Source organism: Canis lupus, chromosome 9 (assembly GCF_048164855.1).
Source record: "Canis lupus baileyi chromosome 9, mCanLup2.hap1, whole genome shotgun sequence".
NCBI classification, from domain to species: Eukaryota; Metazoa; Chordata; class Mammalia; order Carnivora; family Canidae; genus Canis; species Canis lupus.
In genome coordinates, this window is record NC_132846.1 from 69,918,088 (window position 1) to 69,945,174 (window position 27,087).

Here is a 27,087-nt window from a genome sequence, read left to right on the forward strand (position 1 = left end):
CCCATTTTCTGTTGGGAAGGCCCATGCACGAGGCGGCCGTGTGTTTGAGAGGTGCTGTGTGGAACACAGAGGGTCGCATGGCAGACCATGCTGGGGACCGAGGTGCTCTAGCACAGGGGCTGGGACAGGCCTCTCAGAGGTGGCATTTGAGTTGACCTGCATGAGGAGGAGCCTGCCCTACAAAGAGCGTGGGGACAGTCTTCCGAGCTGGAGATGGTAAGTGCTGAGGCCCTGTGACCAACCCGGCAGTTCACAGAACAGGAAGCTGGCCAGCGTGGCTGGCAGGTGGCAGCAGGTGGGGAGGGGCCGGCAGGGGTCATGTGGCTGGAGGGCTGGGCTGCATTCTGTATGTGCTCACCGTGGTGGACCAGCACTCTCTCTGGCTGTGAGGGGGCCGGAGCCAAAGGAGGGGCCCCCAGGAGGAGGGAGGAGGTGAGGTGGCCAGGGGTGCGCTTGTGGCCCCCCAGCACTTCCTGCAGGTGGAGCATGGTGGGCTGCCAAGTGTTCCCACTTGGGATGGGGCTCTCCACCTCTGAGACCAGTGTGCTCTCCAGTTCCACGGAGGGCTCCGAAGGGGGCAGGCGGCCACAGTCTGCCTCGGGTGACCCTGGGGGAGCTGTCAGGTGTGCATGTGGGAGAACCGGGGCCCCGACAGGTGAAACAGTTTGTCCAGGTGGCCCCAGAAATGGCTGCTGGAACAGGCCCCGACCCCACAGACGGACATGTGGGCCGGGGGTCTCAGGCTGCACCTCCTTCCCCACCAGGATCCAAAGCTATTTAGTCTCCTTCAGAACCACACTGGCCTCTCTTCAGTTCAGCCAGGAGAGGAGCAGGAGCATGTTCTTCTTGGATTTCTTTTTTTTTTTTTCTTAAGGTTTAATTTATTGAGAGAGAGCACAAGAGCAGGGGGGGGAGGCAGAGGGAGAAGCAGACTCCCCGCTGAGCTGGGAGCCCCACACGGGGTTCGATCCCAGGACCCTGAGACCATGACCTGAGCCAAAGGCAGCCACTTCACCAACTGAGCCCCTCCTTTTTTTTTTTTTTTTTTTTATTCCAGGTTTAGGTATTAGACCCCTAGATTTATTCAGGGGTTGGTTTTCTCAGCTTTTTAAAAATATAGTTGACATCCAGCATCGTCTGAGTGTGATGTGTGCAACACGGCGATCGATGTCTGTGTGATCTGTGTCTGTGAGAGGTCTGTGAGATGCTCACCGTGATGAGGTTAGCGGACACAGCCACCACTCGGGGTCAAGATCCTGTCTTAGCCGCCTCTAGGGTACCACACCATGCGCTCAGCTGTGGCCACCATGCTGCGCATTAGATCCCAGAACTCACGACTACACCCGGAGGCGTGTGCCCTTTGACCTCCTTCACCCGCCCCGGCCGACAGCCACCTATCTGCCGTGTTCCTGTGGGCTCGCCAGTGAGACCAGCAGTGCTTGCCTTCCTCTGCCTGCTGATCCAGCCAGCGTCGTACCCTCGGGGCGTCCTGGCGTCCCTGTTGTCACTCGCGGCAGGACTCGGTTTTTAGGGCCGGGTGCACTGCATCTTCTTCGTTCGTCTGTCAGCAGACGGTACTTCCACGTCGAGGCCACTGTCAGTAACGTTGCCGTGACCCGGGGGGCCCTGCCTTCAGGACCGCAGTCTTCCTTCCTTCAGACACCCCCAGCAGCAGCTCTGGCCTGGGTTGTCGTGGGCCCTCCCTGCTGCCCGAGGTGGCCACCCACACACACTGCGGCTGCCCAGCCTGCCCCGTCCCTAGAGAGGAGCCCCTCGCAGCCATGCTGGCTGGCCCTGCCGGGTCACGTGTGTGTCCACCATCCGTCACCTCCGTGGTCCTCACAGCCGGCTCGGGCCACACCACTTCCCTGGTCCCGCAGGCTCCAGCCGCCATTCTCTCCACGGGAGATGAGTGGGCTTCAGACGGTGGGCCCCTCCGCCCCCACTGCCCTGTTCTAGAGGCTGAGTGCTCAGATGAGCATTCTGTAAAGATTTTCCAGGGATGGTTCCCATGCAAGAGACATTAACTATCGAACTAGCTAACCTTAGTTCAGCAGCGTTTCAAAGGACAGTCCGTGTGACCGAGACCCTTTGCCTCAGAAGAGCAACACCACATCCAAGGACGTTTCCTGAAAAAAAAGTTACACGCTAGGACCAGTTCCCAACGCCAGGGAGGTTGGTTGGTTGGAAGCAGATGCTGTTGGGATGAGTGTTTACTGTGTGATTTTTGTGACTTTGCATCCTACGTAAAGTCCTCGTCACTGGTTTCCCCGAGCCCCGGTTTAGGCAGGGACAGATCCCTCACCAGCGAGGAGCTTGCCGGTGTCTGCTGTCCAGAGCGGGCAGTGCGACCGGAACAGTGACCGTGGCATTGGCGCGTCTGTGTACGAGCTCTCACGTCCCCACACAGCCCCTTCGTTGTACCCCGCGGTTGGGAAGGCTGGCCACGGTGTTCATGAGACCCTCTTGAGGTGGAGACGTGCCACTAGACTCCTTTCAGGGTAGCTCAAGGCTGGCCAGGCGTAAAAGCAAAAAGCTTCTGATGGGAAGAGGGCAGTGCTTGACGCCCGGGCCTCGGCCCTGCGCTTGGAGGCCCTGGCACACCCGCCTGCCTTATCTGTCCCCGCGTGGCGGACGCCCGCCAGGACCTGCTGCCCTCCTTACCGCACCCTGCCACCCTCTCCAGGATGAAGCCGGTGGGGAGCGTGAATGACGTGGCCTTGGATGCCTTAGATTTGGATCGGATGAAACAGGTGAGTGTGACCTTTCCTGAGAGGCTGTGCAGGAGCCAGAGGCTGGGACCCTCTCATGTCCACGCGGGCAGGCAGGGTGGCCAGAGGTCTGTCAGGGGGCGTCCACGCTCAGCACTGGGCCCCCAACCCCATCAGCAGCAGAGAAGCCTCCCTCTGCCCTTCTGGCCCCCCAGCCTGCTCTGGGGCCGCCCCTGGTTTCTGCAGCAGGACTTGGGGTGGGGTGCCGTCTCCCATTCACTCCAACCTTGCCCTGTGGGGACGCAAATAAGATGCGTCCTTGGGACACACCGCCCCTGGCAAAGCCAGCTTCCTCCACTCTGTTTCCTGTCCCTTCACTTTGAAGCTCTGCTCCCTACAGGAGATCCTCGAGGAGGTAGTCCGAGAGCTCCACAAAGTGAAGGAGGAAATCATCGACGGTGAGTGGAGGGCCTGCCCCGGGACGTCAGCCAGGGTCCCTGCGGGGCGGCGGGGCGGCCCGCCCCCTGGGCTGCGAGGCAGCGGAGCCGTGCTGGCCCAGCAGGGAGACCATCCTGGGCCCAGACGCCCAAGGTCCCGTGGCCACGGTTCTGTCCCTCCTGCTGATCACATCCCCCCCGTTCTCTGGTCAAGCCAACTGAGGCTCAGTTAAGTGACTTGCCCAAGATATGTATGTTCCTGGTGGGGTGACAGCTAGATCTGCACTCACCCGGCTTCCTCCCTGGGGTGAATGTGTGAGTGTGGACCGGGAGAGTGATCCGAGGATGCGTTCCTGAGCAAGACCAGTGAAGCAGCCTGAACGGTGATCCTTGGCTGCCTCAGCATCTGTGCACTCAGACCGCCGTCCCTGAGTCTCCCACCTTTGATCACCGGGTTTGGGTTAGGAGGGCGGCTGCTGCCTTCCTGGGGGTGGGGGTGGGGGGGTAACGGAGACCAAGAAGCTCCGGGACGACCTGTGGGTCTGACACAGTTCCCAGCGGGCTTGGCCTTGGGCCGGGAGGGCAGGCATGTGTCTCCCGCTCCGAGTGTTGAGTGTCGGGCTCCCGAGGGCAGGGCCCTTGCAGTGGATCACATCCGTCCTTCCGGTTCCTGCCAGAGCCTTTGATACACTGGCTCAGGTCCCAAGCCAGAGGAAGAGGAGAGGTTCAGGCAGAGCCGGCTGGCCCCAGGAGCAAGCAGAGAGGCGCAGCTTGGGCCCCCCACCCCACCAAGCCTGGGCCTGGCCCCCGAGGCAGCAGAGGGGACCCCGGCAATGAGCTAAAAGGGGTGGGTGCTGGTGGCAGGCGGCTGGAGAGAGGGGAGGCCAGGATGGAAGCCTGCGTGTGGGGCCAGAGATCCAACCCCCTGCCCCGAGCTGTGAGCACCGCGCCCTGTCCTTGCCCCAGCCGAGAACTGGTGTTCCTGTTTGTCCAGTCCCCCCCGCAGGCCTGGGATGGGCAGATAAGGAGTTAATGAATGAAGAGCGAGGCTCAGCTGGGAGCCAGAGAGGACACAGGCCAACTATTAACTCCGCTTTATTGCTGGGGGCCCCGTCTGGGAGGGGCCGCCAGCTGGCCCCGGGGCCAGAGCCCGTGGGCGCCAGAGCGGGGTTGCACAGCCAGGCTGGAGGCTGTGGGGGGGGGGGGGGGGCAGCTGGGGCGGGTGCCGCAGGCCAGGCCCGGGGGGAAGCTGCCTCGAGGGTGGACCTCCCCTGAGGCCGGGGCAGCACGGGCCGGGGCTCCGAGGAGCATCCCCTGGTTGGATGAGTGCCCAGCACTTGGCTCTTTTGGCTCCAGGCCCGGGGGTGAGGGGGGTCTGTCCCCAGTGTCATGGTGAAATCTGTCCCCGCACTGCAGTGTCTGTGTCCACGTGGTACTAAACGCTCTCCCCCAAGTGTGGGGAGAGGGGTGGGGTCGGGGGGGCCGGGGAGAAGACGAGAGGCAGCGCTGCCAGGACAGTCCCCCTGCTCAAGGCCGGGCGCTACCTGCTGCCGCTGCCGGAACCAGGGGCCACCTGCCCGAGCGGCTCACAGGCCCCCACCGGCTCGGGGTGGCAGGCGGGTCGGGTCGCCCGCAGGGCTGTGCTGCCTGGGGACCCCTGGGTGCGGCGCCCAGGACACGGGGCCGGGCACAGCCCAGAGGCCCCCCCGGGGGCGCGGGGACGGGGCGCCAGAGAACCAGCAGGCCCGCCCTGAGCCTCCTGTCCGCCCCGCAGCCATCAGGCAGGAGCTGAGCGGGATCAGCACCTCGTAGCGGCCTGGCCCCGCCGCCGAGACGCCAGGCCAGGCCCGCGACGGCGGGGGACGGCGCACGCAAGCTCGCGCTGGAGCCGGAGGGGCTTCGTTTCAAAGTCTTAACCTGTGATGAAATATTAAAATGAGGAAACAAGTTCAACTTCTGGATTTTTTTAGATTCTACCTGACACAGAACTCCAGGTCTACTCGCCTTTTTTGTATTTTATATTTGCCTATTTAAGTGTACATTTCTTTTGGTTTATAGAGGACTCCCCGAATCACGCGCTTCATTAGATGGTTTCCGAGTTTTCTCCTAGGTGATGCTGTGAGCAGCCTGGCCGGCAGTGGCGAGCCGTCCCCAGCGGCGTGGCGCATCTGTCCACGCACTGCGCTGCCTGTGTCCACGTGGTAATAAACGCTTACTGTCCACACCGGGCTCCGGCTCCCTCTCTCACGGCTCTGGGCCCTCCGGGCTGAGGACGCTCCCTTGGGTAACGGCCCTCGAGCGTGCTGGCCAGGAGCCGCAGGGACAAGGAGGCGGCCTCGGCAGGTGGCCGCGCTGAACGGGAAGGTGGGAGTGAGCCTGGGGGGACGGAGGGGTCTGGGGGAGCCTGGAGGGGCCTGGGGAGCCTGAGGGGGCCTACCCCCACAACCTCCCCCGGAGACGGGCCCTGGGTCCTGCCCACACCTGGAGCATCAGGGGCTGGCTCTGTGCCTCAATGCTGAGCCACCTCCCATCCCCCAGGGACTCAGCAGCGTGCACACGTCCTGGGAGGGCCTCGGGGAGGGGAGGAGGCAGGGCCCCCAGTCTGGCTGATGACAGGCGACCGCTGTTCTCCAGTCCGGCTCTGGACACCCCACCTGCTCAGGTGCTCCCAACAACCGTAAAGACGGAAGCAGGATGGTTCTGCCTGTTGGGGGTGAGCAGCCTGAGGCCGGACCCCAGAGTGGCCGCCCCAGATCCAGCAGCGCTTGTATCCCAGGGCGGCAGGGTCCGCAGCTGCTCTCTCCAACTGCGTTTGCCCCCATAGGCCCCGGGAATCCTGCCTAGGGTCTGGGGTGGGGGGAGCTGGCAGGTGGTGATGGACAGGTGGGTGACCTGCAGGAGCCGTGCTCCTGGAGCCCCCGACTCAGGCCAGCCTGTTTGCGTGGGGGTGGGGGGCCTGCCCAGGCCAAGCCACACTTCCCTCACCCCACAGGCCCTGGGGATGGGGGTGCCTGGCACCACAGGAGGCCACTCCCAGTCCTGGGCAGGAAGTCCTTGCTCAGCACCTGCCGGGTCTCCGGGGCTGCCACAGGCCTGCCTCCAGCCCTCCCTCTCCTCGGCCGCTAGCACAGCCCCTCTGCACCTGTCCAGGGGATGCACCCCAGCCTCAGGGCCACATCTACCGTGGTCGGGCCAGGTGCCCCTCCTGCTCCTGCCGCCAGCCCCCTGGGGCCAAGGGGCTGACAAGACTTCCCAAGGTCTCAGCTGTGCCCCCACCCGTCAGGACAGGGTCCTCACCAAGGACACCAGCCTGCCTCCCCCGAGCTATAGTTCACTCAGGCAGTCACCTGTCTGTCCAGCCAACCTGTCTACCCTCCATCCATCTGGCCTGCGGCACCTGTCCCTGAAGATTTCTTCAAGTCCTGGAGGAGCTGGCCAGGGAGACAGATCCATCCTGTCCAACCTGAATCCTCCGGGGCTCCGGGAGGGCTCCCCTCAGGCCAAGGCCTCAAGGTGGAGCAGGAGCAGGGGTGCGGCTGAGGGGGGCAGTGTCTGCAGCACTCGGCCAGGCCGGAGAAGAGGGAAGGCTGCTAAGGAGGGGCTTCAGGGCCACCTGGTGTGGCCATGGAGGGCCCCGAGGCCTGCGGGGTCGGGGGGAGTCAGGGCCCCCTTCTGAGGCCAGGCTGGAGCCTTGACCGCCGCTGGGAAGCATGATCTGATCTGCGGGTGTGGAAACAAACACTGAACTGAATTTAGGGCGTGGGAACAGCAGCAAAATCAGCTCCGTGGAGACTGTGGGCACAGAGCACCCAGGCCAGGGCCAGGCCTCTCTCCCCGAGCCCCAGAAAAGGGGGGCCGGGCCGGGGGTCGACCTCGCAGGTGCAGACCAGGCCTCTCCAGGCCAGATGTGGTCCTGGGCTCTGGGAGACCAGGCACAGCCAGGGTGTGGGAACCAAATGCGGCCAAACCAGTTCTGGGCCCTAGGCTGGGGGTGGGGTGGGCAGTGATGAGCAGCTCGGTGGCGGCAGAGGAGCGAGGCGGGGCAGCCGGCCGCCGGGGATCCGCGGGGTCCGTCCACTCGGGGCACCAGGGGCTCACAGTCCGTCCTCGGCCAGCTTGCAAACCCGCTTCACCCTGGCGTAGGGCCCCAGGGAGTCCTCGAACACAAAATCCCAGAGCACCTTCACCCACGAGTGGTGCTGGGGCAGGTGGTCGTAGTACTCAGGTGCAATCTTCCGCACCTGCAGGGAGGGCGAGCAGGGTCAGAGGCCGCGGCCCGGGCACGCGCCGCCCCCCACCCACGCACATGCACGTGAGCATGCACACAGGCACACACACCCCGTCACCCCCGGGGCTCCCACGTCCAGCTGGGTGCTGCCCGACGTGGAGGGGCTGCTGGCCTGCGACACCCGACAGGCTGTGAGCCCCCCTGCCCCACGCAGGGGTGAGCGGTTAAAAGTGCACCCTCCCCCTCTGGAGCCCGTGCAAGTGTCTGATCCAGGAGCCCCCCGTGGGCCGACCTGCATTCCCCCGAGGGAATCCTGGGGGAGCACCCGAGGACTCCTGAGCCCCAGCCCGGCGTGGGTTCTGCTGAGCCACGGGCCCGCCCGAGCTGGTCACGCAGCGTCCCACACCCTCTCCTGCGCCCCAGCCCCTCTGGCCTCAGATCCCACCAGGCCCCACCCCGCCGCCCTCCTCCCAGGCCCGGTGCTTCCCATTTCCCCGAATGTGTGTCACACACACACACCCCCAGCCTCCTGCAGCCTCTGCACCCACACGCCCAGCCCACCTCCTCCGGGAAGCACTCCCAGCCTCAGCGCCTGCACGGATACAACCTGACTGCTGGGGACGCCCTTCTCTCCCCCCAGGGAAGGCCCAGGACAGCCGCTTTATAGCAGGTGACCAGCCCACCTGCGGGGGCGGGGGCGGGGGCGGGGAGCCTGTGACAGCCTGGGGGAGGTCAGGACAGGCTCCCAGCTAACGACAGGAGTTTCCGTGGCCTGGGGTCCAGACTCTGGCTCTGCTACTTCCTGAGGCAGGGACGCCCCCTGTCTGAGCTCTGTGAAGTGTGGATAATGGGGGGCTGGGCCGCGGTGGGGCTGAGAAGGCGCCGGCACCCCGCAGGACCTCAGCAGCTTGGGCAGGGGACGGCGCGGGGGCTGCACGGCCAGGGCTGGACACGGGCCAGCAACCAGCACCGGCACACTCAGGCACCCATGCAAGCATCTGCACACAGGTGTGCACTCGAGCACTCACACCTGCACACACGGCAGGCACGCACACTCCGACACCCCCCCCCCATGCCCCCTCCAGCCAGCCCGTGCCTGGGGTCCCCTCCGCTCGTTCTAACCCACCAGCACCGGCCAGAGCTCCTCCTCCTCCTCTTCTCTTCCTCCCCCCTCCCTCCTCCCACCTTCAGAAATTCCCCAGGGTGGGGGGCAGCTCAGGCCAAGCCCCTTGGTCACATAGGGCGAGGCCCACCCTGTCCTCTCTGTGCCATGAGGGGGCCCTCGAGGGTCACGGGGCAGTGACGAGATGAGCAGGGACAGGGGAGGCAGGAGCCGGGGAGGGGAGGCCCTTCGCAAGCCCCAAGGCTGTGCCACCCCAGCTTAAGGAGGGGGAAGCCGAGGCACAGAGAGGGCAAGCGGTTTGCCCAAGGACGTCAGCCCGCAGAGCGTTAATGTCGCAGCTGGGTTCCGACTGGTTCTCGGTCCACCAGGTGCCCTTGACCATAAAGCGGCCGCGAGCCCCTGCCCGCCCCGCTGCCCCCGCCTCCCCCTGCAGCCGGGCGCTCGCGGCGGGACCGCGGCTGAGGGGGCGAGGCCGCTGGGCTGGGGGTGGCCCCGCGCCCGGGCGCCGCCTACCTGGGGCAGGTTGCAGCCGGGGATGCTGGGAAAGTCGTGGTGCTCCACGTGGTAGCCCACGTTGAAGGTGATCCAGTTGAGGGGCCCGTAGTAGGAGTAGGTCTCGTGGCCCTTGAGGAACATGTAGTGCTCGGCCACGAAGTGCCCGGAGATGGGGTGCAGGCCCAGGCCGAGCAGGGAGCTGGCCAGCAGGTAGGCCACGGGCTTGAGCCCCCACAGGGCGAAGAGGGCGGCGTCGGCGGCCAGCTGCACCAGCGCGTTGAGCACCTCCATGCGGGTCAGGGCCTTGGGGTGCACGCAGAGCGGCCGCAGCGAGTAGAAGAGCGGCTGCAGCGCCAGCCAGAGCAGCTTGCGCGCCGGCGTGCAGAAGAGCCGGCCCTCCAGGCGCGTGGGCACGTCCACGTCCAGCCCGTCGCCGCCCAGGTAGCGGTGGTGGTCCACGTGGTACTTCTTGAAGGAGGCGGCGTAGGGCAGGCCCACCGGCAGGTTGGCGAACACGGCGAGCCAGCGGTTGTGCGCCGCGCGGCCCGACCCGAAGGCGGCGTTGTGCGAGATGTCGTGGATGGCCAGCGTCAGCGAGTGGTTGACGCAGCCGCCGAAGGCGTAGGCCCAGAAGAGCAGCCAGCGCCACGGCAGCTCCCGCGCCAGGCGGCAGGCCAGCAGCTGCGCCAGCACGAGCGCCAGCACCGTCCACTTGAGCCGCGGGTCGGGCCGCATCAGCGCCTTGATGGCCGGGTACTTGGCTGCGGGGCACGAGGACAGACCGTGAGGCCGGGCCCCCCGCGCCCCCGCGCCCCCGCGCCCCGCACCAGCCCCCGAGCCCCGCCGTGACACCAGGGCCCCGGGGGCCTAGGGACAGCCTTGCCCCCGGAAAGGGGGGGCGGGAGGCGGTCCTCGCCACCCACCTGAAGAAAGAGCGGGTGTCACCGCGGGTCACAGACACTAAGGCCCGAAGCCCAGCAGCGGCCTAGACCGCAGGGTAAGCGCCCTGGGGCCGGGGGGGGGGGGGGGGGGGGGCGGCGGGGGGCCCGGCTCTGTCGCCAGGGTTCCCGCTCCTAGCCCAGCCCTAAGGAAGCTCGATAAAATGTTGAATGCGTTTATTTTGGGGGGTGGGGGGTGCTCGTTACAGGATCTTTTGTACTTTTCTGTACTTTATTCCACAGGAAAGAAAAAGACAATGATGGTGGGGGTGGGCCAAGCAGGGGAGGGCCTTCCGGCCAGAAAGCAGCCAGGCCAGACCCCGCAGGGAGAGCACAAGAGTGGGGTACGGGGGTGCCCCTGGCCAGGACGGCGGTGCCGTCCAGAAAGCTCGGTGGGAGGGGGGTCAGGAGTCCGGTGCTGTGTCCAGGGCTGGGGATGGACGGGCCAGGGGTGCTCACGCGCTCAGGGCGGCACCTGCCCCCCGGTTCCCAGGCCCTCAGAGGCAGAGCCGTGCGTGAGGCACAGACCTGGAAACCGGGCCCACGTCCCCGGGGCTTACCCGGGCACCCTCGGGAAAGCCAGTGCTGGTCGCCAGCGTCTTCCCCGCTCCCGCCCACAGAGCGGCCGGGCAGCCTCGGGCAGCCTCCACCCTCCACTGACAGGGCCCGGAACCGGCCAGGCCAAGGGCAGATCCTGCCCGGCCCTTTCCTCCAGCTGACCCAGGAAGTCACTTCCCCTTTGTGCTCAGAAGGGAAGGATGTGACAGCTCGGCTCAGCTGCCCAAGGTCCCCACAGCCAGGGCCCTCCGCCCTCCTCCCAGCCCACAAAACTTTGTCAGAGCCAGCCGGCAATGGAACAGGCTGCTTCAGAGGTAGTGAGCCGACTGTCCCTGGGAGTATGCAAGGAGAAACACACAACAGGGGCAACGGGAGTCTGGAAGGGAGACTCAGGCTCAAAATCCTCCTGCCTGAGCTGCCACCGCACAAGCCCATCTTGGGGTTGGTCGGTGTCCCGGTGTGTGATGGCAGGGGTGCCATGTGCTCCGCGGAGTACCTGTCCCCATGAAGGATCCTAGCTCCGGGACGGCAGAGCCCACGTCTGCTGGAGATGCCGCGGCGAGCTGGGGCTCTCAAGTCCCAGAACCGCGGGCCGCCTCTGCCCGGAAGCCAGCAGAATCCCCCACCAGGGCCCCCAAGCCTTCGCCTCATCTGGCAGCCCCGGTGGTTGGGGCTCTGCCCCAGCGAGCAGCGGCTCTCCACGGCCCTAAGGACAGCCTGCGGGTGGCGGACGTGGGGTCGGAATCCCCAGCAGCCAGGCCGGCGGACAGGACCGGGGCTCCCCCGGCAGCTGCCCTCCTCCTGCACACAGGGGCCACCTCCGGCCTGGGACAGCGCCAGCCCCCGGGCCTCCAAGCTGACAAAGCCACCCGGGCCCTTGGGTCCCGGAGGCCCTCTCCCTGCGGCTCGGCCAGGGACCCCACCAGGACGGTGGTCACAGCACGAGCAGAGAACCAAGGAAGCCACGGCCCGGGGGACAGTCCTCAGCCCCACTCACCGGGGAGCACAGGGGCCTGGGAGGAGCAGCTCAGAGCGGGTTCAAGTCCTCACCCTGGGCGGGTGCGGGTTTAACATCCAGAATACACAGAGATTCCCTACGACTCGACAACAAAGACGATGAACAACCCAAGTAAATGGGCAGAGGACTTGAATAGACGTGTGTCCCAAGACGTGCAACTGGCCACGAAGCACGTGAAAAGATGCCAACATCATTAGTCACCAGGGAAATGCAAGCTAAAGCCACAAATGAGATGCCGCTTCACCCCACCAGGATGGACAGGTTCAACATCAGCAGCAAGTGTGGGCGAGGCTCCGGAGACACTGGAGCCCTCTGGACGCGGCGGGCGGGGATGCAGGAGAGAGACCAAGCGGGAGACCACTTGGCCGCTCCTCGAAAGGTTAGATGTAGAATCCCATACGCCCCAGCAACTTCACCTCTAGGTGTGCACCCAAAGGACTTTACATCGGGGACACACACAGATCCTTGTACCCCAGGGTTCGTCAGGTTGTTTGCAGCGGCCAAAAGCTGAAACCAACCCCAGTGTCCATCCACAGGTGACCAGATAACCGAAACGTGCTCTGTCCACACAACAGAATCGGATTCAACCACAAAAAAGAACAAAACTTCCAGCCAAAACATAATGAAGTCCCGGGGGGTAACGTACAGCACGATGACTACAGTTACGAATACTATGTTGGGGACACGCGGTGGCTCAGCTGGTTGAGTGACTCTTGGTTTCAGCTCAGGTCACGATCTCGGGTCGTGAGATCGAGCCTCACGTTGGGCTCCACGTTCAGTGGGGCGTCTGCTTGATGTTCTCTCTTCCTCTGCCCATCCCCCCACTCTTGTGCATGCACACTCGCTCTCTTGCTCTAAGTAAATAAACTTTTTTTTTAAAAAGTAGATCTTGGGCAGCCCCGGTGGCTCAGCAGTTTAGCGCCACCTTCAGCCCAAGGCCTGATCCTGGGGACCCGGGATCGAGTCCCACGTCGGGCTACCTGCATGGAGCCTGCTTCTCCCTCTGCCTGTGTCTCTGCCTCTCTTTCTCTCTCTGTGTCTCTCATGAATAAATAAAGCTTTAAAAAAAATTAAAAAGTAGATCTTAAAAGTTCTCATCAAGAAGTTTTTCATCCGGGCAGCCCCGGTGGCACAGCAGTTTAGCGCCGCCTGCAGCCCAGGGCCAGTCCTGGAGACCCGGGATCGAGTCCCGTGTCGGGCTCCCTGCATGGAGCCTGCTTCTCCTTCTGCCTCTCTCTCGCTCACCCTGTGTCTCTCATGAGTAAATAAAATAATAAAATCCTTAAAAAAAAAAAAGTTTTTCATCCAGGGCACCTGGGTGGCCTTGGGCTCAGGTCATGATCCCAGGGTCCTGGGATCAAGTCCCACATCAGGCTCCCCGCATGGAGCCTGCTTCTCCTCTGCCTGTGTCTCTGCCTCTCTGTGTGTATCTCTCATGAATAAATAAATAAAATCTTTAAAAAAAAAAGTTTTCTCATCCAAGAACTCAAGAACAGAAGTTTTTATAACTATGTACGGTGATGGACGCTCAGTAGAATTACGGCGGCGATCATGTTGCAATACAGACCGAGTCATGCACCCGAAACTAAGACCACGTTCTATATAATTACACCTCAATAAAAAACATTTCTACATTGAATTTTCCACCGTCCCTGTTTCACAATGCCGACACCCTACTCCTGCTGCCTGAAACCGACTCTCAAGTAAACGACCGGCTCCCAGAAACCATTTGTTTAGAAGGAAGGAGGTGCTGACACAGGCTACACACGGATGGGCCTTGAAGACACGACACCAAGTGAAAGAAGCCAGCAGCGAAGGCCACGCGGTGTAGGACGGCGCTGGATGAGGTGTGGGGAGCAGGGGGTTCACAGAGATGGAAAAGAGGGGTCAGCGGGGGGGGGCTGGGAACGGGTCTATTTGGAGCCCTGAGAAGGTTTTAGAAACAGCCACAAACAGGGGCGCCCAGGTGGCTCAGTCGGTCAAACATCTGCCTCCAGTTCAGGTCGTGATCTTGGGGTCCTGGGATCGAGTCCTTCATCAGGCTCCCTGCAGGGAGCCTGCTTCTCCCTCTGCCTGTGTCTCTGCCTGTCTCTGTGTCTCATGAATAAATAAATAAATAAAATTTTTTTAAAGATTTTATTTATTTGACAGAGAGGGAGCACGAGCAGGGGAAGCTGCAGGCAGAGGGAAGGGGAGAAATAGGATCCCTGCAGAGCAGGGACCCCAATGCAGGGCTCCATCCCAGGACCCCAGGATCACGCCCTGAGCCGAGGGCAGATGCTCAACCAACTGAGCCACCTGGCCACCCCAATACATAAAAACTTAAAAAAAAAATTTTTTTAAGAAAAATAGCCGCAGTGCGCGACGCTGTGAATGCCATCAAATCGGACACTTCACGCAGTCCCAGTGTGAGCTGTATGTTGTGTATTTTACCACAGTTAAGAAAAAAGTCAAAAACAAAAGAGAAAAGTCTAAGTAAACCCCCGGTCAGCTCAGCCGCGAGCCTCGGCGTCCAAACCACGGCCAGGGTCACCGGCAGGCCCGACAGGCAAGGCCCGGGACAGGCCGGCGGCGGCTGCGGGATGACGGCGAGAAGAGGCAGGACCCGGGACGCGGCAGCTGTGTCAACAGGCCCCGGGGACAGCAAGGGGACAGCACCAGGCGATCGGCTCGCCCCCGGGCCTGCCATGTTGCACAGTGGCCGCTGGCGGGGTGCCCGCATCACGGGACGGGACCTGGCTGCCGCACAGTCACCTCCCACCGTGGGAGGCCTGGAACACTCGGGGTGCCACGTGGAGCCAGGAGAGCCTGTTCACAGAGTGGGGAGAGATACGGCAGGGGGCGGGCCGGATAACGGTGCCCCCAAAGACGTGCACGTCCCAACCCCATAACCAAGGAGGCTCTGAGGCAGTGGGAACCAAGGCCGCACAGGGCAGCCGGGGTGCTCGCGGCTGACCTCACGCCGGGAGGATGGCCTAGATTATCCAGGTGGCCCGGTGTCACGGTGAACCACGGGCAGGAGAGGGGGCCCTGGGGCCCCAGAAGGTGGAGGTGGAGGTGGAGGTGGAGGTGGAGGTGGAGGAGGGGCCACAAGCCCAGGACTGCAGGTGCCTGCAAAGCTGGAAAGGCCTGGAAACAGATCCTCCAGGACCCCTGGGTGGCTCAGTGGTTGAGCATCTGCCTTCGGCTCAGGTCGTGATCCCAGGGTCCCAGGATCAAGTCCCACATCAGGCTCCCCGCAGGGAGCCTGCTTCTCCCTCTGCCTGCATCTCTGCCTCTCTCTGTGTGTCTCTCTGTGCGTCTTTTATTTATGAATAAATAAAATCTTCAAAAACAAAAAATCCTCCCCCAAGCCCAGGAGCATGGCCCTGCAACACCCTGACTTCAGCCCCAGTGAAACCCCAAGTCACACTTCCACCTCCAGAACTGTAAGAAGATATGTGTGTGTGGTTCGAAGCCCCCCAGTTTATGGCCGTCTGTCCCCACAGCCCAAGGACACTCAGGGCAGCTGAGCAGGGGATGCGGGAACTGTGAGGACTCCAGTACCCGGCCCAGGGCCCAGGGCCACTCACAGCCCGCCCTGTCCCCAAGGGCCCCCACGGCCCACCAGCACGGCACCTACCTAGTGTCATCCCACCAGGTGGGGCAAGAGACAAAAGGACCAGAGCCTGGGAGCAGGGACGGGCACCGTGTGGGCCCCACTTGGGAGGGGGTATGGGGGCAGGCCTCATCCCATCTTGTTCCTTCCCCAAAACGGGGGTCTGAGTGAGAGGGGACACTTCAGAAAGTAGGCCCGTATTGCCTGGGAAGAGAGGTGCTTCCAGCGGGGACCTGGGGGGCCGGGGAGGTGGGAATCCAGCAGCCCGGGTGAAGTGGAGCAGAAGAATGACTTCACGATGGCCAAGGCGACAAGGAAGCGCTGGCCACCTTGCACATCAGGAATGCGCTCACCCACAGCCCAGGGCCAGGGAAACCGTGTGCACGGGCCCCCTGACCTTTGCGCACCTGGGTGTCAAGTTGGGACCACAGGTCACAGTTGGGACCATGGGTCCACCAGCCTCCCTCTCATCAGGGGCAGCCCCTGGGCTTCAGCCTTCCCCTGGGGCACCCAGGAGCCTGGCCCTCACCTGCCGAGGCACACCTAGAGGAAGACCCGGGGAGCTGGAGGTCACCCGCTTCTGCAGGGCTGGTTCCCATGCTTCCCCTTGGAAGGAGGCCATGGCTGGGGCGGGAGGGCGGGGCAGGCCACACCTGCAACAGGTGAGCAGCCAGGCAAGCTCTGAGGCAGTGGGACCCCAGCTCTGGGATGCAAACAGGCCACCCCCGTGTGCCTCGGAGGAAGCTATGACCTTGGATGATGGGCCCCAGGAGTCCCATCTGTCAACCCAAGATAGTAAGTCCTACCTGTGGAGAGCAAAGGGGGACCCCCCAGCCGAGGCCCCACCCCGGCTGCACCTTCTTCCTTTTCCTAACAGTTTCCCAGCTCGGGTGGCCACACGGCCTCCCACCCTTGTCTCCACCTTGAGAGATGGGGATGACGGTCCCGCCTGCCCCTCTGGGCTTCGGCGAGGCTGAGACCATGGCTCTGGGCCCTGCGAGCTGTTTTACTCCTGGTTAGCCGGGAGGGGTGAGGACCTCCTACTCCTGATCTTCGGGGCGCTGGGTGCTACCCGTGAGGCCCATCTGGCCCGGCCTGCTTTGACCTGCGAGCACAGGCCGCGAGGGTCACTGGGCCCAGCCATCCTGCTGGCAGCAGTGAAAAACGGGGCCCATGTCCAAGCCGGACTGCAGGCGGCGCAGGGGGGATGGCTCCCAGTGACCAAGCACATTCGCCCCAGCTCACCTCCACGCTGCGTGTGGCACTTCTTGGGCCACGGAGCAGGGGGGAGGGCCCAGTGGCCTGGGGGCGGCGGGGGGGGGGGGGCAGGAGGCAGAGCCCAGGGCCCTTGGCTGAAAGCGGATGAGGGGCAGGACACTAGAAGGGCCCAGAGATGGTGCCCAGGAGCTGGGAGCCCCGCAGATTCCGGAGGTGGCACGGCTGGCAGGCCTCACCGAACACCCCGGGCCTTCAGGGACCAGAGCCTGGGAGCAGGGACGGGCACTGTGTGGCCCTACCTGGGAGGGGGTATGGGGGCAGGCCTCATCCCATCTTGTTCCCAAACTCCCCAGGGACGCCCCGTCTTAGGAGAGGAGCCACTCTGGGCCTGCCCACTGGGAGAAAAGTCAATCCCCACTCAAGGAAAACAATAAATGTCTAACTTTTCAGTTCCAGAGCTTCTTGGTTCCAGGGGAGGGGGGAGGCCTGGGGGACGTCCCAGGGGAGATGCTCTGGGGACCGCCGGCCACTCAGTCCAGAAGCGGAGGCCACTAGGCACAGCAGGGACAGGGAACAGCAGCCGAGGGCTCGAGGTGTCTAGCTGCTGGGGCCCAGGAGGGTCAGGGACAGGAAGACCAGGCAGGGGCCCCACTGGACTTGGCAAGGTCATGAGGGCCTGACAGGGGCGGTTCCAGCACAGCCAGTGCCAGGGGGCAGCGGGGGGCAGGAGGTGGGGGGCAGGCTGAGTGCGGGCACGGGGGAGGGCAGTGGTAAGACGGGAAAGAGGAAGGCACCAGGGATGGCAGAGGACAGGACAGAGATGCTGGGCCAGGGGCCCTGGGGCGGGCAACGGGGTGCTGACCCGACAAACCCACGGCTCCCGGCCCGGCTTCTCTGGGCCCCAGAGACGGGGATCCCCGAAGAGGAGGGAGAGGACCACACACTCCCCGGGAGCCCCCCGAGGAGCCCCAGCCGCGGCTGGACACCCAAGCCCGGCCCCGCTGCGGGGTCCCCGGCTGATGCTGGGGGTGCCGGGCCGCTTCAGGCCCCCGGCTCAGGGACGCAGTAGCTGGGCCAGGACACGCAGCGAAGAGCCCAGCAGGACGGCCACCTGGGACCAGAGACAGAGCCGTGCAAGCGTCCCCCCGGCCGTGGCAATGCACTGCCACCACCAGCCATCGGTGGACGTGGCGCTGCCCAGGCCCGCCGCGCAAGGAGGGTCTGAGGTCCGGGGAGGCCCGGGAGGAGCCCGCGGCAGCAGGGCGAGGCCAACCTCGGGAACCCGGCGCCAGGCCCGGTGAGGGCTGCGCAGGCCGTGGGCGCTCCGCGTGGGTCTGACACGCTGTCACTCAGCTGTCGCCACCCTGCCCGGGAGGGTGATTGCTACCACGAGGTGAGACACACACACACACACACACACACACACACACACACACACCCGCCCAGAGCCCGGAAAGCGCTCTACAGGCCCCAGGGGAGCCGCTCCCGGCCGAGCCAGGGGGTCACCAGGGCAAGGCACCCAGAGAAAATCCTGGGTCCGGACCGGAGCCCTGCTCGCAGCCCCGCCCAGCCCCGCTGCGGGGTGCCCTCGGGCACGTCCCGGCCCTCTCTGGGCCCGCTTCTCGTCCTCTCCCTGGAAGGTGTTGGTTCTGAGGGCCCTCGGGCTGTGGGCAGGTGGAGGTGCCCCGGGGCCCCGGGCGTGGGGAGGCTGGGCTCGCAGAGCTGTTCACTTCCATGCATCACGGGGATCCACCCACGACAGACCTGCTCATAGGAGGCAGGGCGCAGAGCAGGACGGTGGGCCCTGGACCCCCAGTGCCCGCACCCCCGTCCTGGGAACAGACTCCCCATGGATACCGGGGCATCCCCAAACTCTGACAGCCGCCAGGGGGAGGGAAGGCCGAAGCAGGCAGCTGGCCGGGGAGGCTGCTGGGCCCTTGCCTCCCACAGGCAGCCAAGGGGGCCCCAAGGCCGAGCACCGGGCTGCTCGTCCCAGAGGCAGGCCTTCTGCCCTCCCCTGCCAACCGCGGGACTCTGGCTGGGGGCCCCGGGACCACACGGGGCTTCTTTCCACCAACACGCTGGACCCTTCCGTGCCCCCGGGCCTGGCACCAGCTGGGACTGCATCCTCCTACCACCTCTCCAAAGAGGCCAAATGCCATCGTGTGACAGCCTAGATAGCTATGGGGAGGTCCTTGTCATTGCTGCTCATCACCTGTGTGCTCCCATCCAGAACATTCCATCGCACACAGCAGCTGCCCACCTGCATCCTGGGCTCCTTCCCTCACATTCCTCACCCACTGTTGAGTAAACTGACGACTCTCCCAACAAAGGCACCTAAAGCCTCTTAATCCCCTCCTTCCTAAAGGGCTTGCTTGCAGCCCTGCCCAGCTCAGCGGCCTTCCCTTGCGCAGCGCCCCCACCCCCCACCTGCTTCCTTTGCCTAACCCCGACTGGTCAGTGGGAGGCACGGGGGCGGGGGGGGGGTGGGGGGTACCCAGTTCGAGGCAGAACACTTGGAAAGTGGCCCAAAGTGCCGTCGGAAGCCACTCTACCCGCCTCCTCACCACCTCTCACTAAACCTGCTTTTTGTTCAGCGACAAATATTTGCTGAGAACCTCTGGCAGCCAGGCCCCAGTCGCAGAGGAGGGAGGGGTTCCCAGGCTGCACGGCGGGGGGGGGGGGGTCCCCTCCTGGGGTGCCAACACAGCGTGTCTCCCCCCACCTCCCCCCGCCCGCCGGCGGCCCAGGAGAGAGACACACGTCTGCAACATCAGAGCCGAAACCCGAAGGATGGGGGGTCTGGGTGTGAGAACCCGGGCGGCGGGGTTGGGGTGACTGCATGTGTTCACAGGGGTCTTCCGGGCGATGAAGATACTCCAGAACTGCATTATGGCTTCCCCCTAATCACTGGCCCGTGCCTTCCAGATGAGGGACTTTAGGGCATGTAAATCATGCCTCATAAAAGCTGGTACAAATTAACCAAGCGGGGGGGGGGGGGGGGGGGGGGAGGCGGGCTGCAGAGCTGCAGCTGCGCAGGCACCGCGTGCAGGGACAGGGACTCGGGTTGCACCAAGGCCACACGCGGGAGGGCAGGAGGCCCTCTGGGGGACCCGGGAGCACCTCACCAGGCGGGGGAGGGTTGGGGGGGACAGGGGCGGGGCAAGGGCGCGAGCCAGGGTCCGAGCCAGGGTCCGAGCCAGGGCTGCTGGGCTGGGAGGAGGAGCCCGGGCAGGAGGGGACAGGTCACCCGGAGATCGAGGAAGCATCCTCAGCCTCACCCACCAGCTTGGAAATGCGGGTTCGGTGGGGTTGACTCCGCTCCCTGGCTGGCGAGGAGGAGCCCCATGGGAAGGCCGGGGCTGAGGGGTCTGGGGTGCTGGGGTGCTGGGTGCTAGGGTGCTGGACGAGGGAGCCCGGCCTCCTGGCAGCCTTTGCACAAGCCGCGCCAAAGGCGCGTGCACCTGTCGCCGGCCAGTCTGGGGAGCGCGGGCCAGGGGAGCCGCGGCACGAGGTGAGAGCCCCCGCCCTCAGGAGGCTCAGAGTCGAGCTGGGGGGCAAGGGGCGCGTGCTGGATGGGACATGGGAGACCAAACGCAGTCACCCCACAGGTGCCCGCAGGTGCACAGAGGCCAGGGCTAGGAAGCAAAAGCACCCTGCAGGGGGGTGAGGGAGGACCCTGGAGCTGGGAGCTGGCGGGGAGCACGGCAGGCCACCCGCCCGCACTCCTCCCTTCCCAAATCCGTGCTCGGCGATGCATGTTGGTAGCTTGAAATCGGCCACGGTAGATTTGCAGAAATTGCCAAATGCCAGTTTGCAAATTGGAGGGGGGGCTGTTCCCTCCAGAGAGTAGCAGCATTATACCGGGTGTGTGTTGTTAGAGAGTGTTCCTAAAAGGACATTTAGGCAGAACCTGGAGGATACGTAGAGTTGGTACCTGAAGAATAGGGGAAAAGAATTCCAGCAGAGGGAACAGCATTTGCAAAAGCCATGTAGAGGGGACTGGGCAGATGGGGTGCCTTTCACAAAGTGGCTAGAGAACAAAAGGTGGGGAGAAAGGGTGGGGGCCAGAGATGGGGGTGCCCCAGAGGTCAGGGCAGAGGTGAGATTTTTTTTTTTTTTTTTTAGAAAGGGAAGCCTTTGGAGGATTTCAGCAGAAGGGGACACAAGCAGGTCAAAGAGGGTCCAGGAGTAACCCCTCAGTGATCACCTGCGGTCTGTGCCACTGGGCACCGTACAGCCATCCCTCCCCACACACTCAGGGTCACGGCACCCCTTCCTTTTCTTGGAGAGCCACTCCTCTGTGCCCTGACCACGTGACACTGGGAGGCTTGCCCACCGCAGCCCCCCGTCCTCTGACCAGCCATAGGACTCACAGCTCCAGCCAGAGATTAGTGGCTCAAGGGGAGGTCATGCTCCCGGGGTCAGGAGGCGAGGGAGGCGGCTCTCTTCCTCCTGTGGATTGTCAGAGTCGGGTGGACACAAGCCCGCACTGGTGCAGCCTGCCCGGCAGGGAGGAGGCCACGAACCAGTGGTGGCAGGGACCAGGGGCACAGAGAGAAAGGCCCCAGCCTGCCTGCTCCCCTGGGGCCAGCATCCCTGTGGCTGGGTGGGGCGAGTTCACAAATCCCCCTGAGAGCCTCAGCCAGTTCGGTTCTGGATTTGACCGCTTGCCCCTGAGAAAGCCCCAGCAGGGGCCTTTCCTAAGCAAATAATCCAACAATTGCCAAGAGTCTTACTTCCTTGTTTCCTCTTTTGTTTTCCTTTGATTATTTGAATTTTTGTGTGTTTTGTTTTGTTTTACCATGTGTGTGCCCTGTTTTCATAAGGGGGAAAAAAAATCACAAAGCTATTTGTTTTTAAAGACAAACCCAAAGCCTGCTTCTTTCCACTGCCACGCCTGGCTTGGGCCCTGCCCTGCCCTGCCATGGGATCACAGTCCTCGTAGCTCTTGCCTTCAAAGGACAGGGAGGCTCAGCCTCGGCCTGGCAGACACGGCTCTTAGGGGTTTGCGTGGGTCTCCATTTACTCGGGACCCTGGGCCCTGGGGAGCACGTCTCCATTTAGGCAGGAGCTGGAGATGGACTTTGGTTCTGCCCCCAGAGCAACTGCAGCCAGCCCTGTGCAAGGGCTTCCTGGGTTCTGACTTCCTCCCAGATTAGGATCTTTATTGAGCATCCACTGGCCCCCAGAGGCTTGGCAGGAGCTCCAGCAGCCACCTAGGTGGGGCCCTGAGCACATCCTCAAGCACAAGCAGCCGGAGAGGCGGAGAGGCATTCCCTGTCCTTGGGGAGAACTCGGGACTACCTGCTAGAGGTAATATTTATCATCGTAGCTCACGTTTATTGTAACATTTATTGTGTGAGAGGCTAAGCACTTAACATCACCTCATTTAATCCACACAACTCTGTAAGGAATAATAACCCCTTTTAACTCAACCAAGCCTCAATTTGCTCATCTGATGATTGACCTGCCCAGTGTCACACGGCTAATGAGTGAGCATTAAGGCACTTGCTAGGAGATGAGCTCCACAGCCGAGCTCTAGACCCCTGCAACCAGCCCCAGAGAGATAAGAACTTTGATGGGTTGGAGCCATGGAAGGAAGTCCCAGAGGAATGCCCTCACCCAGTGGAGGCCAAAGTCCAGGAGGGCGGCCAGGGTGCCTTCCTGCAGGAAATGGGAGAGAGAGCCCTAACAAAATGTCAATGGCATTTTTCACAGAACTAGAACAAATAATTCTAAAATGTCTGTGGAACCATAAAAGACCATGAATAGCCAAAGCAATCTTGAGGGAAAAAAAAAATGTATCACGGCTCCTGGATTTCAAACTATACTACGAAGCTGCAGTAATCAGGGAGCCTGCTTGGCTCAGTGGTTGAGTGTCTGCCTTCAGCTTAGGTCGGGATCCTGGGGTCTGAATCAGGCTCCCCACAGGGAGCCTGCTTCTCCCTCTGCCTGTGTCTCTGCCTTTCTCTGTGTGTCTCATGAATAAATAAATAAATTCTTAAAAAAAAAAAAAAGCTGCAGTAATCAAAACAGTGTAAGTTTGCGTACAAATAAACACAGAGATGAATGGAACAGAATACAGAACCCAGAAATAAACCCACACGCATATGGTCAATTGATTTACAACAAAGGAGGCAGGAATATGCAATGGAAAAAAGACTGTCTCTTTAGTAAATGGTGCTGGGAAAACTGGACAGCCACATGCAGAAGAATGAGACTGGACCGCTTTCTTACACCAGGCACAAAAATACACGCAAAATGGATTGAAGATTTTCCTTGACATCGGTCTTGGCAATGATTTTTCTGGATTTCACACCAAAAGTAAAGGCAACATAAACAAAAATAAAACAGATGGGGCTGTATCAGGCTAAAAAACTTTTGCACAGCGAAGGAAACCATCAACAAAACAAAAAGGCAGCCCATGGAATGGGTGAAGCAATCTACAAATCACATACCCTATGAAGGGTTAGTATCCAAAGTCTATTAAAAAACTCATGAACTCCATAGCAAACCAACAAAAATTTGGTTAAAACCTGAACAGGCATTTTTCCATAGAAGACATACAAATGACCAACTGGCACATGAAAAGATGCTCAACATCACTCATCATCATGGAAATACAAACCAAAACTACAATGTGATTATCACCTTGCACCTGTCGGAATGGTTAAAATCAACACAAGAAACAGGTGTTGGCGAGGATGTGGAGAAAGCGGAACTCTCATGCACTGTTGGTGGGAATGTAAGCTGGTACAGCCACTCTGGAAAACAGTATGGAGGTTCCTTAAAAAACTAAAACTACCCTACCATGACCCAGCAATTCCACCCCACGGGATTTATTCAAAGAAAACAAAAGCAAAAAAATAAAAATAAACATAAAAAAAGAAAACGAAAGCACTGATTCGCAAAGATAGGTGCACCCCCCTGTTCACTGCAGCATTATGTACAAGGGCCAAGATATGGGAGCAACCTAAGTGTCCACTGACGGATGAGTGGATGAAGAAGAGGTGGCACATGTATGATCAAAAACTGCCCAGGTGGGGATCCCTGGGTGCCTCAGTGGTTTGGCGCCTGCCTTTGGTCCAGGGCAGATCCTGAAGTTCCGGGATCGAGTCCCGCGTCAGGCTCCCTGTGTGGAGACTGCTCCTCCCTTTGCCTGTGTCTCTGCCTCTCTCTCTCTCTCTCTCTCTGTCTATCATGAATAAATAAATAAAATATTAAAAAAAAAAAAAAAAAGGGCAGCCCTGGTGGCACAGCGGTTTAGCGCTGCCTGCAGCCTGGGGTCTGATCCCGGAGACCTGGGATCGAGTCCCGCGTCAGGCTCCCTGCATGGAGCCTGCTTCTCCCTCTGCCTGTGCCTCTGCCTCTCTCTCTGTGTCTCTATGAATAAATAAATAAAATCTTTAAAAAAAAAAAAAGAACTGCTCAGGGCAGCCCGGGTGGCCCAGCGGTTTAGCGCTGCCTTCGGCCCGGGGTGTGATCCTGGAGACCTAGGGTGGAGTCCCACGTTGGGCTCCCTGCACGGAGGCTGCTTGTGTCTCTGTCTCTGCCTCTCTCTCTCTCTCTCTCTCTCTCTCTCTCTCCCTGTGTCTCTCATGAATAAATAAATAAAATCTTAAAAAAAAAAAACTACGCAGCCATAAAAGAAAGTGACATTTTGTAACAAGGTGGATGGACCCTGAGAATATTGCACTAAGTGAAGTAAGTCAGACAGACACAGACAAATCCTGCATGATTCCACTTACAGGTAGAATCTAAAAGACAAAACCGAGCCAAATCCAGACTCAAAGTACAGACTGGTGGTGGTTGCCTGGGGGCAGGGGCAGGGGCACGCAGGGCTGGGTGAAGGGGATCAAGAAATACAAACTTCCGGTTAGAAAGTGGGTGATGGGAACGTTATGAACACAAGGGGACGGTAGTCAACGAAACCGTAGTGACTGTGTGGTGACCACTGGTGACTCCACTTGCACCTGAAACTTACTACCATAATATCGTATGTCAATTACACTTCAATAAAATAATATTCAAAAACAAAGAGCCAGCCGGGCAGAGCAGGAAGGACATCCAGGCAGGGCAGGAGCTGTCAAATGCTGGGGAGCAAGGGAAAATGGCACACTCCAAGCTCAAGAGTTCAAAACCAGACGTGTACAGAGGAATCCACAGCACCCAGTGGAAACTGGGAATGAGCACAGCTCCCTGGAGGGCCAGCCCCCGAATCATGGTGCGTCCCCAACCTGGCCCACATCACCTCCTCTCCCCCACGTTTTCTAGCCTTCCCTGCCACCCTGTCCAGGAAGCTTCTTTTATTGGTTTCAGGGCCCGTGTCTCCTTTCTTCAGAGAAAGATCTTTCTCCGTGTCCTGGGGTGCCGGGTACCGGCACTGAGCACCTTTTAACATCCAAGATCTCCTTTTCATGTTGCACCCTCTCTGCCAGACAGGATGATTGTGCCCATTTTGCAGATTCAGAAAGTGAGTCTGCAGCCCAGAGGGTCTGGACCCCTGCAGGAGCTCTGTGGGCCAGGAGAAGTCTCCCTACCTTCTCCACCTGGGGCCAGGTGCCCAGTGAGTCCTGTAAGAGCAAGGTAGGGGACAGTCAGGGGAGGGGAAGGAATGGAGCCCTGCCTCAGTCCCACTGAGGAAAGCAGCCAAGACACCTGCCCTCTAGGGAGAAGCAGGACCAGATGATCACTAAGACCCCTTTGAGCCACCCCAAGAAGTTCACAGGTGTAGGAGAGGATACTGTCACGGGTCAGACCACAACAGTGCTGGGTTATTGTTCACCTCACGACAGAAAACCACAGAAGTCACAAACCCACCCAGGGGTCTCCAGCCAGGGAGGCACCACAGTGGAGAAGAGTCATGCACTAACCATTCACTGCATCTGGTGTCTGAAAGCTTTAAAATAAGATGGACATTTCCCCGGTCTTGGAGTGGGGCAGGAAGACACCAAAGGGAAAACTAAAGAGAAAAGCCAATCTATTTGAATGCTTTAAAAACAATAGCTTCCGGGGCCCCTGGGTGGCTCAGTGGTTGAGCATCTGTCTTCGGCCCAGGGTGTGATCCGGGGGTCCTGGGATCCAGTCCCGCATTGGGCTCCTCGCAGGGAGCCTGCTTCTCCTTCTGCCTGTGTCTCTGCCTCTCTCTCTGTGTCTCTCATGAATAAATAAATAAAATCTTTAAAAAAAAAAACTTCCAGGGACACGCCTGGGTGGCTCAGCAGTTGAGTGTCTGCCTTTGGGTCAGGGCGTGATCCCAGGGTCGAGTCCCCACATGGGGCTCCCCGCAGGGAGCCCGCTTCTCCCTCTGCCTGTGTCTCTGCCTCTCTCTGTGTGTCTCTCATGTATAAATAAATAAAATCTTAAAAAAAAAAGCTTCTGTAAAAAAAAAAGCTTTTATGATAGCAAAGGACAAGGTATAAAGGGGGAAAATATTTGCAACACGTAAGACAAAGAGTTACACGCCTCCTGTACAAAGAGCTCTAACAATCAACAAACCAGAGACCAACCCAAGAGAAAAAAAAGGAAATATTAAAGTGGCCAATTAAACATTGGAAACCATCATCCAAAACCTGCAAATTAAACACAATGAATAGTACATGACACCTAGTCAATCTGATCCAAAGGTTTGCCAACCCCAGGTGTAGGTGAGGGTGTGTGGAAATCATAGCCTGGCCATTTCTCAGGAGGGAGGGTAGCGAGCCCGCCCTGCTGGAAGCCTGCCTGGTGCTGCGGGGCGATTTGGTGGCATCTAGTAAAAACCGTTCTGGAGGCGCCAGCCCTTTTACCCTCGTCCCCAGCAAAGGGACTGGACATCCCAGGTCTAAAAGGAGCCACTGGCTTGAATGACAGCCACCACGTAGGTAAAAATGACTTCGCAGGACACTAAATGACAGCGAGGGGTGGCCGTTAAAATACAGGACGGTACGGACAAATGGGATCCTTTGGCATATCTTCGTTGTTTGTTTTTTTGGGTTTTTGTTTGTTTGTTTTGTTTTTTAAGTATATTGCTCGTTTCGCATTTGCTTCCCTCCAGGCGCTCCTCCTGCCCGAAAACTCCCGGACCGGCCGAGCTCAGCGGCCCCTGGCGCCCCGCGAGCCCTGCCTTCGAGCGCATCCCGCACACGGAGGGCCCCCGGGGACACCCTGCCCCGCCACGTCCCCGCGCCCCGAGCTCGCGCCCGTCCCTGCCCCACGACTGGCTCCCGTCCCGGCGCGGGGATGCAGCAGCTGAGACGTGCTCCCGAGGCGCGCGATCCGGGCTCGGGTCCTCGGATGCTGGACCCCTGGACCCCTGGACCCCTGGACCCCTGGACCCCGGGCCGAGGCAGAGGCGCCGGAGGAGTGTCAGACCCGCGCGGGCGGGCCGGGTCCCCGGGGCGGGGGGAGGAGGAGGGGCGCTCCCACCCGCCCTGAGGCAGGGGCCGAGGAGCGCCCGCGGGGCACCGGGGCCGCGCTGGCCCGCACCTCCCGGCCCCGCGGGGCTGTTCCCACCCGCGGCAGGGGCCGGGCCGCGCTCACCGAGCATCTCTTTGCGCCGCTGCGTGTGCGGCTGGTCGGTGTAGACCCACTCGAAGTCCGCGCGGCCCGCGCTGTTGCCCATGGTGCGGCCCGGAGCGCAGGTCGGAGCGCAGGTCGGAGCGCAGGTGGGAGCGCGGCGCGCTGCTCGGCTCCGCTCCACCTGTCTGCCCGCCCGCGCGGCGCGGGGACCAGTTCGCGGGGCGGGGCGGGGCCTCGGTGGGCGGGGCCTCGGTGGGCGG

General features: G+C 61.4%; 2 protein-coding genes across 5 annotated transcripts in view; one reads left to right on the top strand and one right to left on the bottom strand.

The window, feature by feature from the left end:
* Nucleotides 1–5,370, top strand: part of EVL (Enah/Vasp-like) — a 146,669-nt gene extending 141,299 nt beyond the window's left edge. For all 4 annotated transcript variants that reach the window (XM_072839912.1, XM_072839910.1, XM_072839913.1 and 1 more), the window contains 3 exons: nucleotides 2,687–2,753; nucleotides 3,112–3,169; nucleotides 4,923–5,370. In XM_072839912.1, the coding sequence (XP_072696013.1) occupies nucleotides 2,687–2,753; nucleotides 3,112–3,169; nucleotides 4,923–4,960 (163 nt within the window). In that variant the 3' untranslated portion in view covers nucleotides 4,961–5,370. The remainder of the gene's footprint in view (nucleotides 1–2,686; nucleotides 2,754–3,111; nucleotides 3,170–4,922) is intronic.
* Nucleotides 5,149–27,018, bottom strand: DEGS2 (delta 4-desaturase, sphingolipid 2). Its single transcript, XM_072839914.1, has 3 exons — nucleotides 26,849–27,018; nucleotides 9,013–9,755; nucleotides 5,149–7,389 (listed from the first exon to the last, which is right to left on the bottom strand). The coding sequence occupies exons 1-3, from the start codon at nucleotides 26,928–26,930 to the stop codon at nucleotides 7,243–7,245; spliced, it is 972 nt and encodes a 323-aa protein (XP_072696015.1). The 5' UTR covers nucleotides 26,931–27,018; the 3' UTR covers nucleotides 5,149–7,242.
* Between the last annotated feature and the right edge of the window lie 69 nt (nucleotides 27,019–27,087).

What these genes read in the sequence shown, in the direction of transcription:
- DEGS2 (XM_072839914.1), bottom strand. Translation starts at nt 26,930, where the DNA reads ATGGGCAACAGCGCGGGCCGCGCGGACTTCGAGTGGGTCTACACCGAC. An exon ending in GCGGCGCAAAGAGATGCTCG is followed by an intron (nt 9,756 to 26,848) that starts GTGAGCGCGGCC and finishes CGTGCCCCGCAG; the next exon opens with CCAAGTACCCGGCCATCAAG. An exon ending in CCGGCTGCAACCTGCCCCAG is followed by an intron (nt 7,390 to 9,012) that starts GTAGGCGGCGCC and finishes CCCTCCCTGCAG; the next exon opens with GTGCGGAAGATTGCACCTGA.